The sequence below is a fragment of the Anas platyrhynchos genome, chromosome 5, assembly GCF_047663525.1.
Source record: "Anas platyrhynchos isolate ZD024472 breed Pekin duck chromosome 5, IASCAAS_PekinDuck_T2T, whole genome shotgun sequence".
Lineage (NCBI taxonomy): Eukaryota > Metazoa > Chordata > Aves > Anseriformes > Anatidae > Anas > Anas platyrhynchos.
This window is the reverse complement of record NC_092591.1, coordinates 25625695-25642346: the sequence shown is the minus strand read 5'-3', so window position 1 is coordinate 25642346 and position 16652 is coordinate 25625695. Positions and strand designations below refer to the sequence as shown.

Below are 16652 nucleotides of genomic sequence, written 5' to 3'. Positions count from 1 at the left end.
GCCTACAGGCTTAAAACTGCCACTAGCTCTGTGTATGACCTTGGACAAACCACCTCACAAAAGGGATTGCCAAAAGTCTTCAGACCCCTTCTGAATTAGGAGCTTAAATGAAAGAATGCAATTTTATGTCCAACACACATGTTCCTCAGAGCTCTGATATTAACATGTTACTGTGGGGCAAACAAATTACCCAGTACCAGTCTGCTCCATGACAAACATCTGTGTTCATGTTCCTGTCCAGACCTAGTCTATTGCCTGGCACCTTAAACCCCAGTATCCCCATCTGCATAAATGAGATAAATGAGATAACGATACTTCTTTCTTCTGTAGAGCATTTTGAGACCTAGAGATTAAAAGAGCAGTTTTCTTTTTTTTTTTTTTTTTTTTCCTTCTTCTCATGACTGACTAATGTTGCAAAAAGCATCCGGAGTCACTTGGGACTGTTGGCAAAACTTCACTGGATTATGAACTGGGTAAGTGTTGTCTACTAAGAAACTAAGTAAATGTATGAATATTTTACAAATAGGCATGCATATGCATGCATACATGCATTTTAAAACACTAGAAGGGATAAGAATTTCCTGACATCTTTTCTGTCTTTACTGGGACATGAGACAAAGTTTAAATATCAAATGCAGATGTTAATTTAATTAAGATAGTGCAATACACATCACCTTCCCATAACTAAAGACCTCTGCTTTGTAGCCATACTTGATCTAAACCTTTGCAAGCATAGTATAAATCACAATTTTAAAGTAAATAATCAGGAAAAATCTGTCAGTTAACTTTTCTGTCCTCCTTGTCTCTAATCTTAAAAGCAGTCTTATAATAATAATTGATAATTTTAACTAGGACTCTTCCACTATTTAAATGTTATGTCTTGAAACCACAATAAACAACCAAATGAAACTGAAAATAGTAAGACCATGATATGCTATTACACATAGGTCTATATAGAGTAAGGCATGGGACAAAGTTAGACTAAATGGCATCAAGAACAGCTATGCAGTATATTACTCTGCATGTATACATTGTGGATAATGAAAAAGGAACTCCTGCTAATTACCCAGAAAAATTCTGAAATTCTTTCACCATGTGGCACCAAGAGTCTGAAGTCTGCTAAGACATCTTTTTTCTTTTCTCCATAGGTTCATGAGCACCGTTCCCCAGAAGGCCACGTGAATCCTGTCTTAGAAACCACACTAAGTACTCTTCAGAAGTGAGTGCGATGGCTGAGAAATGCCACTGTTTGCCTGTAGAGGGGCTGTAATATCAAAATCTTAATGAATGGAAGAATTGTCAAAGCAAATGGAGTCCCTCACTTCTGAAAGTAAATGTATAGATTCAACAGTTGTTATTTTAAATTATGTACTAAAAGAACTTGTGATTACCTCAGCTATATTTTTCAGGCTCATTCTCCCTGAAAATGCACAAATATTAGATTTCCTAAATTTGAGATTTCTTCTTCAAAGATATGCAAAGCAAGCATCAGGATTCAGGTATTCAAAAATTCAACTCTAAGACTCATTTTTGTCCACAAAAATTTTATAGAGATTCACAGTTTAAGTCAACACACTGTCCTTCATAATCTCAGTTATAATTCTCATAGGGTGTTACAAAGCTTCGATAATATTTTTAGTTTCAGATGATATTATTTCACATGGGAATGTGATCTTTTTTTTCAACAGTATGTCACAAAGACACTGATAAAGCATAACGTGACCCACAGAATAATTGTACATGTGGGATAAAGAGAAGGAAAATTAGTGATATACTATATATTGCTATATATGGTCTACACAGATTCATCAGGATAGGTACAGAAAGATATTTTGGCACTGTAGTGTGTCCACGCATTGGGCACCCAGCACAACAAAGATCTGTTAGAGTGGGTCCAGAGGAGGGCCACAAAGATGATCAAGGGGCTGGAGCACCTCTCCTATGTAGAAAAGCTGAGAGAGCTAGGTCTGTTCAGCCTAAAGACGAGAAGGCTCCAGAGGAACCTCATTGCACCCTTTCAGTACTTGAAGGGGACTTATGATGGGAAGCTCAATCAGATAATGACAGGATAAGGGGGAATGGTTTTAAACTAAAAGAGAGGAGATTTAGATTAGAGGTTAGGAGGAAATTCTTCACTGTAAGGATGGTGAGGCACTGGAACAGGTTGTCCAGAGAGGCTGTGGATGCCCCATCCCTGGAGGTGTTCAAGGCCAGGTTGGATGAAGCCCTGAGCGACCTGATGGCTTCCCTGCCTATGGTGGGAAAGGTCCCTTCCAACCCAAGCCATTCTATGATTCTATGGTTCTATGATTTTAGCAAGACTTGTACATTATTTGGTTGTAGGCAGACCTGTAGGGCAGACCTGTAGGGCTAGAAAAGAGACAGAACTATGTATAGGTATTTTTGAAGTATGAGTGCTAGACCCCTTTCTCAGGGTTCACATGGAAGTTACTGTTCCTGTAGTAGTGGGCAAAAGGGAAAATGTGCTTTCAGTTTGCTAGATCACAGGTCTTTGAAAGTGCCAGTGCAGGTGGGTCTATATGAAGAAACCAGGTTCCCAAAGGTAGCAAGTGAGCATGGGTACAAGTTCACTTCTGCTCTCCTGGTATGAAGTACTAAAAAGAAATCAAAGAGGGGTAGATAGCTATGGGAGGAAATAACATCTTAATCTACCACTTTTGCTTGCCTCAGAGCACTTAAGTCAGAGCCTAAGTCTGGTCTTTTGATACCAGAGGAATTTATGTCTCCAGTAAGTGGAAATGAATCTCTGCTTCATAGCTGCTAGCTGGGAAAAGGGATTTTTGGCATGACTGACCATGTCACACTTCCCCGGTCGGCAATTTCATTGAAGAATTCATGCACAGGGTAGCCAAGTATTTGTATCTTGTATAACATTTATTTGGCAGCCTTTTGATAAGTCTCCTCAGCCCAGCTGGAGGAGCATACATCCAGCTGGGCCCCAGGAATGGGCGGTGATGACTGCTGGTGAGTGCCAGAGGCTGAAGCTTGCCTGTAGGGCTGGCAATCCTGCAAGTCTCCTTTCCTGACCTGTTGGCAATTAGAAGCAGCAGAGCATCATCTGCAGCTACCTGGGAGAGCCAGGTCTCAAGAGCACTGCTGTAGTCTTTCAGGCATTTGTCACCATGATAGACGGACAAGAAATAGAGGCAAGACAAAGGAGAGTGCTAGCAAATTCCTTAATCAATGAATGCTCACTGTTATCACATAAGCCAGGAACCCTCCAGCTTCTGCACATTTGCTGACAACTCAGCATTCATCCAGCTCTTGCTTAGCCTTGGCTGTTCTCCCATCTACTCCACCCATAGCTGACAAGTTTTGTGCAGCTTTAAAGCCTAATCCCACTAATGTATGAGTCAGGGTGCTGCTTATTAAAAGAAAGGTGTGTGGTCATACAGGCAGGCACTTATAGGTATAAGAGAATGGTATGAGAGTATGAGGCAATGCTGAGAAGAAGACAGAAATAGTTATAAAGCTTATTGGGCTTTTTTATTAGGAGGTAATTGTTCCTTCCCAAACCAAATTCAGCATTCATAATCAAATAACTCAGCAGAAGTAATGAGGTCTCAAATGATCAATGACTATTATGTTTTGTATTTTCCCAGGACCATCTAGGTCTAAGAAAAGCTAACAACCCTTTAAACTGTAACTTTCTCAAATGTTGAGTTTCAAAACTGGAAACCAGGACACTGTTACTCTTTCTGTTTCAGGCAAGCTAAACAATGAATGAGAAAGTAACAGGCACTTGACTGGGTGCCTATCAAAAAAGCCAACTGTAAGCCAGAACATTTATTGTTAAAATTATGAGCTCATGAAAATCTAAGTTTATATGAACAAAGTTGTTTACAGACCCAAAATAACAGTATTCATCATTTTAGTGCAACTCTAAATTAAGATAGTGCAGATGGGCATAATTTCCATTCCTAATATGAGATAACACCATGTGTCTTTAATATAAATGCAACATATACATTCAGCTAGACTGTTATGCAACATATACATTCAGCTTTTGGTTTCTGACATTTTCTATTCAAACCTAAGTCATTATCAAAGAAGTGAGTGATTACAAATGCAGTGAAAAAAAATGGCAACAATGCAAACATTGGTCAACAAACATGATCAATCCCTTAGGACCTCTAAGGACCTTTTAGGTCCTTATTTGTAGGACCTGAAAAGAATGAAAAGCTTTCTCTGTTAATGGTTGCAGGTAATCCTCTATCCAAACATTTTCCCCAATAAACATCAGATTATTTTTATGTTAGCTGTAAAGCTGTCACTCTTCAATAAACAGATATACTCCTGGTGGTTTTACCTTTGCTGTCAAAGATCTGTCAATACATACAGCATCTCGTAAATGAAACCAGAGAAATTCAGATGCAAAGTTCCTAACAAATACTGCTAAACAAAGGTTGGTCACCACAGGAGAGGATTCACAGAGCTGCAGTCCCTGTGCAATTGGAAGTGACTGGAAGGTTCCAACGCAAGTCTGCAAAAGTCCTGAAGTAGATACTCCTAATTCCATTTAATAGACAGCTATGCCACCTCTAATGCTATGCTAGACTGACCCTTCCTTTAGTGAGTCTCAATTAAATTTTATGTTTTGTGGCTCCTGTTTTCTTGTAAGACAAGAAAAGAGTTCAAGGGATGGATCATTCTTTGAAGATTTTAATTCCCTGTGGAGAATATTTATTTCCAACTAAAGAACTCTTCAAAGTTTGGGAGGTGGGGGAGGGGAGCTTTTGTAGAGGCTTTTTATTTTTTCCTGTGTTTTTTGTTTAAGAAACTTTTATTGTTTTGTGAAGATAAAGGAGACCTCGTATTCTTTGAAAAGGACAGAATTCTATTAGTGGAAATATTTTATCTGCAATTCTCCTTATAACACAGAGAAAATCAGAGTGATGGTTAAAGAAATCCTGGCCACCATTTCCAATGAAGCAGTTTGTCATGAAATCACTAGATTGTTACTATAATGCTGCAGTAACATAAGACTGGTCAGTCTTCAGTAAGAGAGATTGCAGCAAATTAAACTTTAGGCCAATCCCCCAAATCTATTCTTCATATAACCTGAACAAGGTCAAAAAATTAAGGCTTTAGACATATCTTACCTGTCTGAACTGGGCTTAGACATTCTAGCTCACCATAGTTGCTATTATTGAAAATGTTACTACAGAAGAGCATAAGCACTATTCTCAAATGTAAATATTTTCAGGTGCAGTCCACTAGTAACATTTATTTTTCTGACATGTTCCCTTATTTCATGATTTTTTTTTGTTATCAACTTAACGTAAAGTCACATATGGCAGTAGGCAACTCTGAGTGCTGGAGAGAGGTGCATAAATCCCTTATATAGTCAGTATAAAAAGAATTGGATCTCTCTGAAAATCAGTAAAGTGCTGAAGGGGATTTTATTTGGGGCTAGCCAATATGCAATAAACAAGGGACACAAAAGAATTTCTTTTACCCTTCTCCTAGTTCACACCTGAATCTGGACACCTCATATATTGTTTTTATTTGCTTGGTATCTAAATATGAAGTCCTTTCTTAGTGCTCTATTCTGCATATTTTTGTGATCACCCAAGGAGAGGTTCAAGAATTGAATTCAAAATAATTCATTTTAGGTTCAAGATTTCCACTAACTTAAAGATTTTGCAGTCATCTCTCTTGCTTCCCCCAAAGTGTCATAATCAGCTAGCTTCAGAAATGGGACAATTTGCATAGGTGGGAATAACAGACTCAAGAATTCAGAGAAGTTTGTTAGGATTAGTTGATTACTTTTGTTTATTTTTAGCCAAAGTTTAAGATTATATTGTATCTGAAATTCTCCTCCTTTTCCCCTTGTGCTTACTACTGATGACTGTTTTAATGTGACATTCTGTTTCTAACTGACAAATAAGGGGAAACATGACAACTTCCTCTCTTTGCAACTTTAGTGAAACATCTCTACAACTCTCTCTACTTTAGCAATTCAAACCACCTAGTTCTTTATCTGTGTACTTATGTAAGGTAGTTTAGCTAAATCTCTCTACAAGAAACAATATTGGTCTAGTTCATTTTCACTGCTGGCCTCTCTTATGTTTTACCAGTACAACATGTAGACACAAGAAGTCTGATCCCTGCTGCACCTCTGCTGCTTCTATATGTGGCATCTATGCCATTATATATGATCACAATTCCATTTTGGTCAATATATGGACAAAATACTGGTTGCTGTTGCATTTACAAAGTTGTTATGGAAAGCCTGCCAGCTACTCAAAACTGGCATTGACTAATTAGAGTTACTCTGATTAAAGGCTAGCTCCCAAAGAGCTCCTGTGGATAACAGGCTTAACTTTAAGCATGTGATCAGTCCCATTACATTCACCAGCTTTAACAGGACTGCACATAAAATTAAGCATGTACTTAAATGCCTCTCTGGATCAGAGCCCAAGTCCCTTAGAAAAGCTCTGGCTCAGAACAGTGTAACCTTCTAAATCCAGTTCGATTCAGGTGACTAAGAACCATAAATCCTTTTCCATATTCTGTCAAATTGAAAAGCTGTGTAATTTTACTCACACAGGTCTTAGAAACACTGCCTACCACAGCTAACTGGGAATACCAGTTCATCAGAGGTTGGAAACAAGTACTCCTCTGAACTCAGGCTCAGACTGAACTAGTTCAGAAAACAAGATATAAGAACCAAGATACTGAACTGCACTGATGTGGACATCCCGCTCCCAGTACTGAGGCAGAGTTTGTTCAAGTATCTCTGCACAGCTGTGTATCACAGTTTTTTAAACACATCCTAATAGCAAAATTTTGTATTGTAAGCGTGAGTAATGTTAGGACTTTGCAAATTGTGCTCATTATGTAAGACTATATGTTTGCCAAATTCTGGCAATTGCAGAAAGGGTGGAATATAAAGAGGATCTAATGTCTGGAAAATAGGTGATTAAAAAAGGTCACATAAAATTGACAATTTTAAAAACATATACTCTTACCCTTCTCTCTGGAAAATAGTCCTAAAACAGTCCCCCAGGCTCTTGTAACTGGTCGGATCAGTTTTCCCTCTTTGAATTTGGAACCTAAAAAAAATACAATTTACATCACAGCATGAGAAGTTAGGGATTTTAAGTTACTTTTAACTTTCTAATTATTATATAAAAGATGTTTTAAAGGTTATTTAATGTATCTGATTCATTATTATATACTGTTCCTGATATACTTATTAACACTGTTTTCATAGAAGCTGTTAAACTAAGGAAAACTAGAGCTTTAGTAGTAATGTTTTTTTGTAGTTTATGGAATTCACAGTATAACTATCACCTTTGACATTTACACCTCTTTCTAGTTGTTTGAAAAATAAGCTGTTAACCCTGTGCCTGATCCAAAGCCCATTGAAATTAATGGGAGTCTTTGAATCAAACCCTGTTTTTGAAAATCTGAAATGGAATACGGTCATGTGTTTCACTATTAAATTAATCCACTGTGCAGTTTTGTTATTTTTATATCTGATGCAATTACAATAAAAATCAACCGGGGACATGACCAGAGATTACAGCATCATACATTTTTTTTGTAATTTATTAATAAGATGAACAATAAAACAAAGCAATGAATTCTTTTAATTCTCTTAATTAAAACCTTGTTTTCTCTATTCATATTTTGACAGTGATAAAGGTTTCAAAAGAAAGGCCTTGAAAGGAAAATAAAGATTATGATTTAAGACGGTAAATATATTATTTACAATTTCAGTATTTGTTAAACAGTAAGTTTAACAAACTATATTATTTATTCAATACCCCAGAAAGTTTATTCTACTTCTTGTATAGCATGGAGAAATTCTGAATGCCTATTTAAACAAACAAACAACAACAAACAACAAACAAAACAAAACAAACAAAAAAAAACCACTGATATTAGCAAATTCAAACTACAAGAAGTCTCTATCAGTCAATCAATAAGTTGGATTTATCACTAAGTACAATACAAATTCTACACAGCAAAAAAAATAGTTTTAGAGAATAACTGACATAATCAAGAAACTCATAGGCCACATCTCATTAATATGCAAAGGTATAAAGGTATTTTTAACTCAGTGTTAAACAGCAGTGTTTTCTTTTTCATGAGAATTTAGTAGAAACAAACCAAGATTTCCACTGGAACAAAAGGCATTTATCCTAATGAACATCAGTATTTCCTAAACTGTGTTCTGTGCTAACACATCTAATGTTTTATTCACTTTAAGGAAAAAAAAATCCAGTGATGTAATACAATTCTTTAGGCACTTATGAAGGCAAGCCCACACCTTTTTTGAAAACAGTTAGAAGGAAACACTGAGCCCCTCCATAGTCCTAATAAAAGTAGTTCAGGCACATCTGGGATCTCTATCTGGGGTAACCTCTTTTATTAGCGGGAAAACTTGCTGCCAAGTTGGCAGAGTAGAGAATGCTATTCAATAGGCTTACATTCAAATAAGAGCTGATGCATAACATTTTGTCTGAAAAGAACCCTAGGGAAGGCTAATAGTTGAAAATGCCTCTATGCCATTGCACAAGCCCAACAGAAATATCAGCTACAGAAACTTTTACATTGAGGTAATCAAGCAATCAACATTATAATAGAAAGTAGATTCTAATCAAATCTTGATATATATAAAACTTGATTATTTATACCTCTCAGTTGAAAAACAAAAATAGTCTTTATGTTTTTTAAAGAACAACAGAAAATTTCTTTCAAAAACTCACCAGCAAATTGCTTTTTCCTCAAGTGTTTCAAAAGTAAAGCTTTCTTAACCTAAACTCTTCTTCTCAAGTTTCAAGATTTGACCCACTTGTAAACTCAGAACAAAGCATTACTGTTTCAAAACATCCTCAGAATAACGTGCCTTCCCTCTCTCTCACCTTACAAATCCTCAAGCTTATCCTACTAGCACATGTGCAAGGTTTCCAGCTACAATCCGCGCATACACAACTGTAGGTAGAACTGAGAATTAATCAGTCTCACTGTACATCTGAACAACACAATGAAGGTATGTTACTTAATTTTGATTTACAATTACAGTCGGTCAACTTCTCATAATTATTAAATAATTAACTTAAAGTATGTCTTTGATAGTAATAATGAAAATCATAGCAAAAGACAATAATACAATAAGCAATTTCATTGTTTCAGATGAAGAGACATGAGGACAACTTCTTGCTAAAAAAAGTTAAAGTTGCATTTTTTTTTTTTAACTTTAAAATAGATAAGATTCTAGTATTAAGTGAGTCCATTTGTAACACTGAGTCACACAAGTAACATATTCCTTCCTTTAGGGTTTTTGGATCCATTCCTTCCCTAGTAAATCTTTTTTTATAGCTTTAACAGTGATCCTAAAATACATGCCAATTATGTGTTTCAACCTAGATCTGCGAATTGGGTTCTTTGATTCAGAATTGCTTGCCTTAATAAAATCATGTGTAACTTTTTAATGAACTAGCTAATTGATCACCAGAACTTGTTATAAGAAGCTCAAGGAAGAGCTGAAAAAATGTTTGGTTTTCTGGAGGCAGCAGCAGCCTGTATTGGTAATCTTAATAATCCAAAAGAGTGAAAGCATTCACTTCAGTAAACAACCTGGTCTGTTTTTAATGATTGTTTAGAGGAATGAACACAACTGGGGGATACGTAATGGCTTTCTCTGCTTCCAATCCATTTCCTTCTAAAAGCATTATAAAACCCCTGAATTTCATGCATTTTTGGAAGCTGGACGCCTGCCTTGCAAGGTATTAGCTTTGCTAGAACAAAAAGATAAATTCACCTATAAATATAATCAGGGTGTGAACTTCTAACCTAATTTATTATTTTGATGTCTGAAAAGCATCATGTGCTTTTCAGCAAACAGAGACATGTTGAATGGACAGGGAGGCAGATTGGTCACTGTATGCTCTAACACTGTAAACATTTACTGAGAGCTTGATTGCCCTAAAAATGATCATTAGATAACTTTCTTTCTTTCTTTCTTTCTCATTTTTCTGCTTCTCGGCTATCTGCTGTGGCCAAAATGCTGTGATGTGTGTTCCCACCTTGGGCCTGCTGGCAGAACCATTAAGCCATGTGTAATCTCCTCCTGCTTGGGGCCTGTTGCCTTCCCTTTCTCGCTGCTCCCACCTCCTGCTCCTAATGTCACTGGGGACCTTGCAATCTCCCTTTGGGGCCATAGCAACATCCCATGAGACTTGGTGTTTTATGCCTTCTTTGACTGAACACCACCGTGTAGTAGCTTTGTTTGATACCAAAGTGTCCTGATATTATTTTAAAAAAGAACATCAATGTCTTTCCCTGTTCAAACCAAAAGAGACATGTCTGGGATTTCAAAAAGCAGAAATCATGTCAAATAATTCGGGGTCTTGGGGTCTGTTCAAAATGCGACATCTGCATTGAAAACTATGATCTAAACCCAAGAAAATATTCTAACTTATTCACATTAATCAACATTATGATATATATATGTGTACTCTGCTGTACACAAATGTACGTATCTGTTTACAATGTCTAACTTACAGTTCTTTTGGGTTTTATAATGGCCAGTATGTTATGCTGACTTTTACAAAATCCTCATTATACAGTAAGATTTCCTGCAAAAACACCCTGTTCCAGAAGTCCTTTAAAGTCTTCTCTAACACTATCTGTATCTATAGGAGTACAAGCAGATGTGTGTGCTCTCTGATATATATATGTGTGTATATAATATATATTTTTTTCTTTGCCTCTCTCATTTGCTGTTTTTATTTGTTCATGCTTGCTGAAGATCTCATCAAAAGTGTCCTGTGGATTTTGCCACTACAATATATATCCATGCAGTGTTTACACTCTGTTCATTGCAATGTTACCTAGCAGTCCTCCGCCTTTTATTTAATGCTCTGGGTTGAATAAAGATGTCAAATTCATGCTGAAATTCTTTTAGTTACGTTAAAATCTAAAAGGAAGAAACCACTATTTTCATATCTATGTTAAAGTAGGTAGTGAGCAGCTAATTAACAACTATATAGAATAACCACAATGTGATGTGCAGCAGGCTCACCAAATTCTGTTATGTGGACCAGACTCACCACTGGGATTACAAAGCCCATACCCTCATTCATAAATTCCAGAATTTCTCGGTGCATTTGTACAGTACTGCTGACTAGCTCCTCAACCACAAAGCTCAGAGGGAAAGAAAAACATTGACTCAGAGAAACAGACTTTACACCGTGTCACAGTGCTTCCAATAAGTGGCAGTCTTAGTTGTTTTTTCCCTCTCCTCACATCTTGTTAGGATTTCATCATATGTTCTACTCTATTTTGTATAAAGCTCCTAACATTCCCCCCATGATTTGGACCAAAGCAAATAATCTCAGTTACTGAGCTGTTCATATGATATAAAGAAGAGAGGAGAGTTATGTGGCATAACAACAAAACAAATTAAATTATCTGTGCAATGTTAAACTTAAAACAACTTTTAAACAAATACACAGCCTTCTGAAAGCTGAAAACATATATAGTTCTCCTAAAATTTCAATAATTCCCATGATTCGAGACACACCTCTGTAGTTAGTCCTACTAGCATAACTTGATCAAGAATGTATAGCCTGAAGCTTTATATAAATATACATCATCTAATAGTTCATGTCTATAATAAAAAATAACCGCATTATAATTTAAAAAGATTTAAATTTGCTAACTTAAACATTTATTCAGGTGCTACTACTGGTGAAGGCTATCTACTGATGCTCAGATTTCATGCAAAACTTTGCACTGCAAAGCAGACATTGATGATATATTTTATTTTTTTGGCTCAAGTTCTTTGAATTGCTTACGTTTCTTACAGGATAATAACTAAATTTAGAGTATAATACTGTCACTTATTTTAACAGCAAATCATATGAGTTGTTGAAGAACTGAACCTAAGATTTCAAAACAAAAAATCTAATTATTTAAAGACAAAGATATAAATTATGCTGGTATAAGCGTCATATTTTAAGTATTATAGTATTGCTATGATGATTATTTAACTGCAAAAAAAAAAATTAATAATACTATAAAGTTGTAACATAGAGAACAGGCAAAGAACAGAACTTATTCCTGTCATTGTGTTTAGCAGATATAGATTTGCTTCCATCTAACTACAGAATTTATCATCTGTTTTCATACAATTCATATTTTACAAGTAATAAATCAGAATAATTGCTAGAGAAGTATTACAAAACTGATTTCAAAATTCATCTAAACAGAAATTTTATTTACTTTGTTGGAGTTCATGATGGGATTCGTGATTTTGTTTACCACTATGACTTTTGAAGGAACTTTTTTTTAATAATAACAATGAAAATAACTGTAAAGTTACCCTGAAAACTCAAAATTCTTTGCAGAGATGACTTTTATGTGAGTCTGAATGTCTACTATCAGGTATGAAGTTCATATAAAAAATTACCAAATACAAATTGATGAATTTTCACATTTACTGAATTATTTAGCAAATATTGCAACTCATAAATTCATCCATTCCACACCTGACCTGTGTCTTATTGCAATCCCAATCTTCATATTGCAATCCTCTTCATATGTGATTGGTTAACCAGCAATTTTCACTTTGTCTGTTATAAAAAATTCTCAGCAACTGCTGTGAAATGCAGGTAGGGCAAAAAGAGGAAACATTGCCAGTGTATGAGTAAAACAGTAACTCCTACCTACTTTTGAGTGAGTACATTCACAGTAAAAGTTAGAGGTAGATAAACAAAGGATTTAGCAATTTAGAGCAGAATTTAGATGAAACAGATTGCCTATTCTGATCAAAATTTGAATCCAGTAAGATCGTCATCAGTTGCAACCTCCCTTTAAGTTACCTAAAAGCAATTTATCAAAGCTCTCATAAAGCAATTGGTCCAAACTCTCATTGGTTTACAAGCTTGGATCTCCTCCATTCTGTTCGATTAGGAACCTATTCTAGTAAAACTACTTGTGTTGAAGACAGCATCCATGAAACAAAAGGAATTCCCTCCAGCTTCCTGACAAGGCACCAGAAGAAAGATGTGATTATTCACTGACTTGATAGTATACTGATCAGAAAAGAGAATCATCTTTCCTGTATTTCCTATTATTTTTAAGGATGACTTTCCTCCATCTTATACTTTAGTGTTCTAGCTAAGAAGCATATAGTTCCACCAAAAATATAAGTGGGAAAAATAAAGATCACTATATATATTCCTGGAGTGCAATAACAGTAATAAAAATGTAATAATAACAGTGCATTTTAGAAATAAAAGCTGTACTTTGTCAGTTACTAATGAAGAACTATTAACTTTTCCATTATCCACAGGGGACAAAACATACAGCAGCTACAATGGCAGAAAAATAAATAAATAAATAAATAAATCCTTTACATATAGTTTTAGACGAGCATTTAGCAAAAACAAACTTGGCAAGAAGCACATAACCCAGTTACAGAACCTATGTAACTGTTTCATGAAAATCTCCTCTGGTAATTTTCTTAAAGAATAGCAAAAATAACTAGTTATAGCAGTCAAATACAAATAATTTAATGTTTTCCTGAGAAACTAAAATGGCAGAAACTAAGTTCAAACCATAAATACTTTTAATAATCTAATTCCATTGATGCATGCGTGTATGTGGAGGAGAGTTCAAAGCAACAACAAAAAGTAATTTACTGAAATCTACCATTCCTTTATTCCACAGGAATGAAAGATTAAATGAAGGACAATCTTAAAAGCTGGTCAGAGAAATATCATGCAAACTGATAGCTATGATTGTGCAAACCATATGCTATTTCTAGTTATGTTGTGCAAATTTGCTTTTATTTGATGGATTAGAATATTGAGAACACTGTCAGTGCTCCGTGCTGACCAGGGAACAGAAAACACTTGTATTGTTCACCTAAGCTTGGCACTGGAAGTGCAAACATGATATGCGTCTTGGCACTGCAGGATGAAGCCTTCAGACCCAGTTTATTTCTGAATGCAATATATTATATATTCAAAGAAAATTTTGCTACCTTATTCTTACATTCTATTCTGACATCCTGGCATGTTTCTTAGTGAGGTGAACCTATAGAAAGGGAGCAGGTGTCCTCTCTACCTATTGCACATGCACACAAGCTTTAACTTCCAGCCTCCAAGCTCTGTGTTTCTCGGTGCCAGATACAGCTGTGGGTTTTCAGCTTCTACAAGGTCCCTACAAAGTACCAGCCTTTCTTCACAGTTATGGACCTGGAAACAGCACACCCTGTTATTATCCTTTAGAAGTTACTCTAATGTTCTGTCTGAAAAGCCTATCTGGAATTTCTGCTGGAGCAGGGACAGCTCTCCAGTGTTGAGGATATACAAAGGAATGTACAATTTTGTCCTCTAAACTATTTTGGTTGCCTGGATACAACTTCTATGACAACAGTGATGACCTTAGACAGATAGCTCTATCTGAAGGATCACACAATATCTTATGTGTGATCTTAAGATCTTATGAAAGTAAGATTGGCTAGGAAGTGACAACTGTAAAAGGAGTAGGTAAATTTAAACACTGCCTGTGCTTTTTGTCTACATTTTCTTGTGTATAAAATGCTTAGCTATTAGTGAATCTGCAGAAACTAGAAATAGCAAAAACAGTATTTTGTTTTTAAGAGTGATGGTTTATTTCTGAAAACTCCTGTACTCTTTATTTCCTAAGTAAAAACAACTATCGCAAAATCTATGAATGTTTTTCCCCCTTATCTAAACAGGACAAATATTGAAAATGACAGCATGAGGAATAATTTTTCATTGTCAGAGATGATGGAGTTATTTTTTAAGATTTTACATATGGGTAGTTACTGATGGCCTAATACATCAACAGAAGTCTGGCTTTCATTAGTTTTGGATAGACTTGTATGTTTCTCTTCAAAATGGCTTATAGAAAAACAACAAAGTAATGAGGAATACAAATTAATGACTAGAAGAGATTTCACAAGAAGTCAGATATTAGATTATATTACATAAAGGCTCCAGCATCCAGTCCCAACTCAGGGAAAAATTAGAATGTGGTTTGGCTGATTTCTGTTTCTAACATGTGCCTGATTAAAAAATGTCCAGTTCCTTATCTTAGTTGAACTGCTATTACAAAAATGTATATCCTCTCTTGACCTCTCTTTGTTGGATTAATCAAATCCAGTAGAGCCATTCTCATGCCTTGTGCCATTACCATCAATTAATACATTATTGAGCCTCTGCAAATCAGAGCTTTTAAAAAATTTAAATGTGAATATGAAAAATTCATCTATCGGTTAATTTTGTTATGATATCAATGATACCAAGTAAGATGAATGATTTTGCTGCTTATAAAAAGTAAGGTTATCCTCTATTACTTCAAAAAGATACAAAGGCAAATCTTCATGCAGCTTTGTAAAATAAAATACATCTGATAAGCCGTAGGAAAGCTTCAAATGAATAATTACTGTTGGTTATTACTAGCCAATAACTTAAATACAAATAGTAATCATTATTCAAAAATGCTTCCAGTTTAAATATTGAAATAGGAAAATGTATATCCCACAGGAAAAAGACACTTTTTTCTTCAACAATTCCAATAGATGGGGCCAAGAATATATACATATATATGTATATATATATATATATATATATATATATATATATATATATATTTATATTTATACAAAGCTTTGATTTGTTTCCCCTCTGGTAATCACACAGAACTTTTCTTTCTGAGTAGGCAGGAAAATTGTTGTGGCTTTCAGATGAGAAGATTTGAGGGGAGGTCTTTTTGAAGGGTTGTTCAATTCATTTCAGGACTCATTAGCATTATAAGTTCTTTGATGAGAGGAATCCCATCACAGCTTAGTGTATTCTGACATTTCTTTTTTTGGTATTAAAAAGATGTATCACCAAAAATTTTGCAAAACACAACAAAATATACATTACACTCGTTCCCTATGGTCAAAGTAGTAAAGATAACCAAAAATATCTTTTTTCCCAAAGGAAAGAAATGGTCAACTAAAGAAATCCAAACTCATTTTCAGTGGAAAATAGCCAAAATCAAATTGTGAGTTGTTGAAAGAAGTGTTAGTTTTGAGTGTCCACACAACCTCCCATGTCTGTGTTGGAAAACATTTAAAATTTGATTAAGATATTGTGGCTGAGATATTTAAAATACTGGAAAGGATATAACCTGCCTTACTCCACTGAAAAATACAGCTAAATACTCTGCATTTGAATACTCTAACTTATATGACTTTTCTTATTAAAAGACTGATGGCAAATACACATAACATGGTCAATACCTTCCAAGCATATGTTGAGTCCGTGTTAAACTTACCTTTTTTTCTTTTTACATACAGTCTTAAAGAAGCACTACATTTTGAAATAAAACCAGTAAAATAAGGAAATTCTGAGTTAAAGACTGAAACTCAATTCTTACCCACCCAGCTGTGCTCCAATATTGCAGCTTATATGGAATTCATTATCAGGCAGTGCTTGGCGACCTTAGCAATTCTTAACATACAGTAGGGCATAACAAGGCAAGTTTAGGATGAAATTTCCTCTGAAGAGCTATGACTTGCTCTGCTGAGGTGACTTAAAATAAAACTAGTAAAATATCGGAACACTCTTGCTTTCTGTAATAGTGTTTATCTG

At 35.3% G+C, this 16652-nt stretch overlaps 1 protein-coding gene across 3 annotated transcripts in view; it reads right to left on the bottom strand.

The window, feature by feature from the left end:
* Positions 1 to 16652, bottom strand: part of SLC25A21 (solute carrier family 25 member 21) — a 259220-nt gene that overhangs the window by 69111 nt on the left and 173457 nt on the right. For all 3 annotated transcript variants that reach the window (XM_072038477.1, XM_027457585.3, XM_072038478.1), the window contains exon 3: positions 6996 to 7079. In XM_072038477.1, the coding sequence (XP_071894578.1) occupies positions 6996 to 7079 (84 nt within the window). The remainder of the gene's footprint in view (positions 1 to 6995; positions 7080 to 16652) is intronic.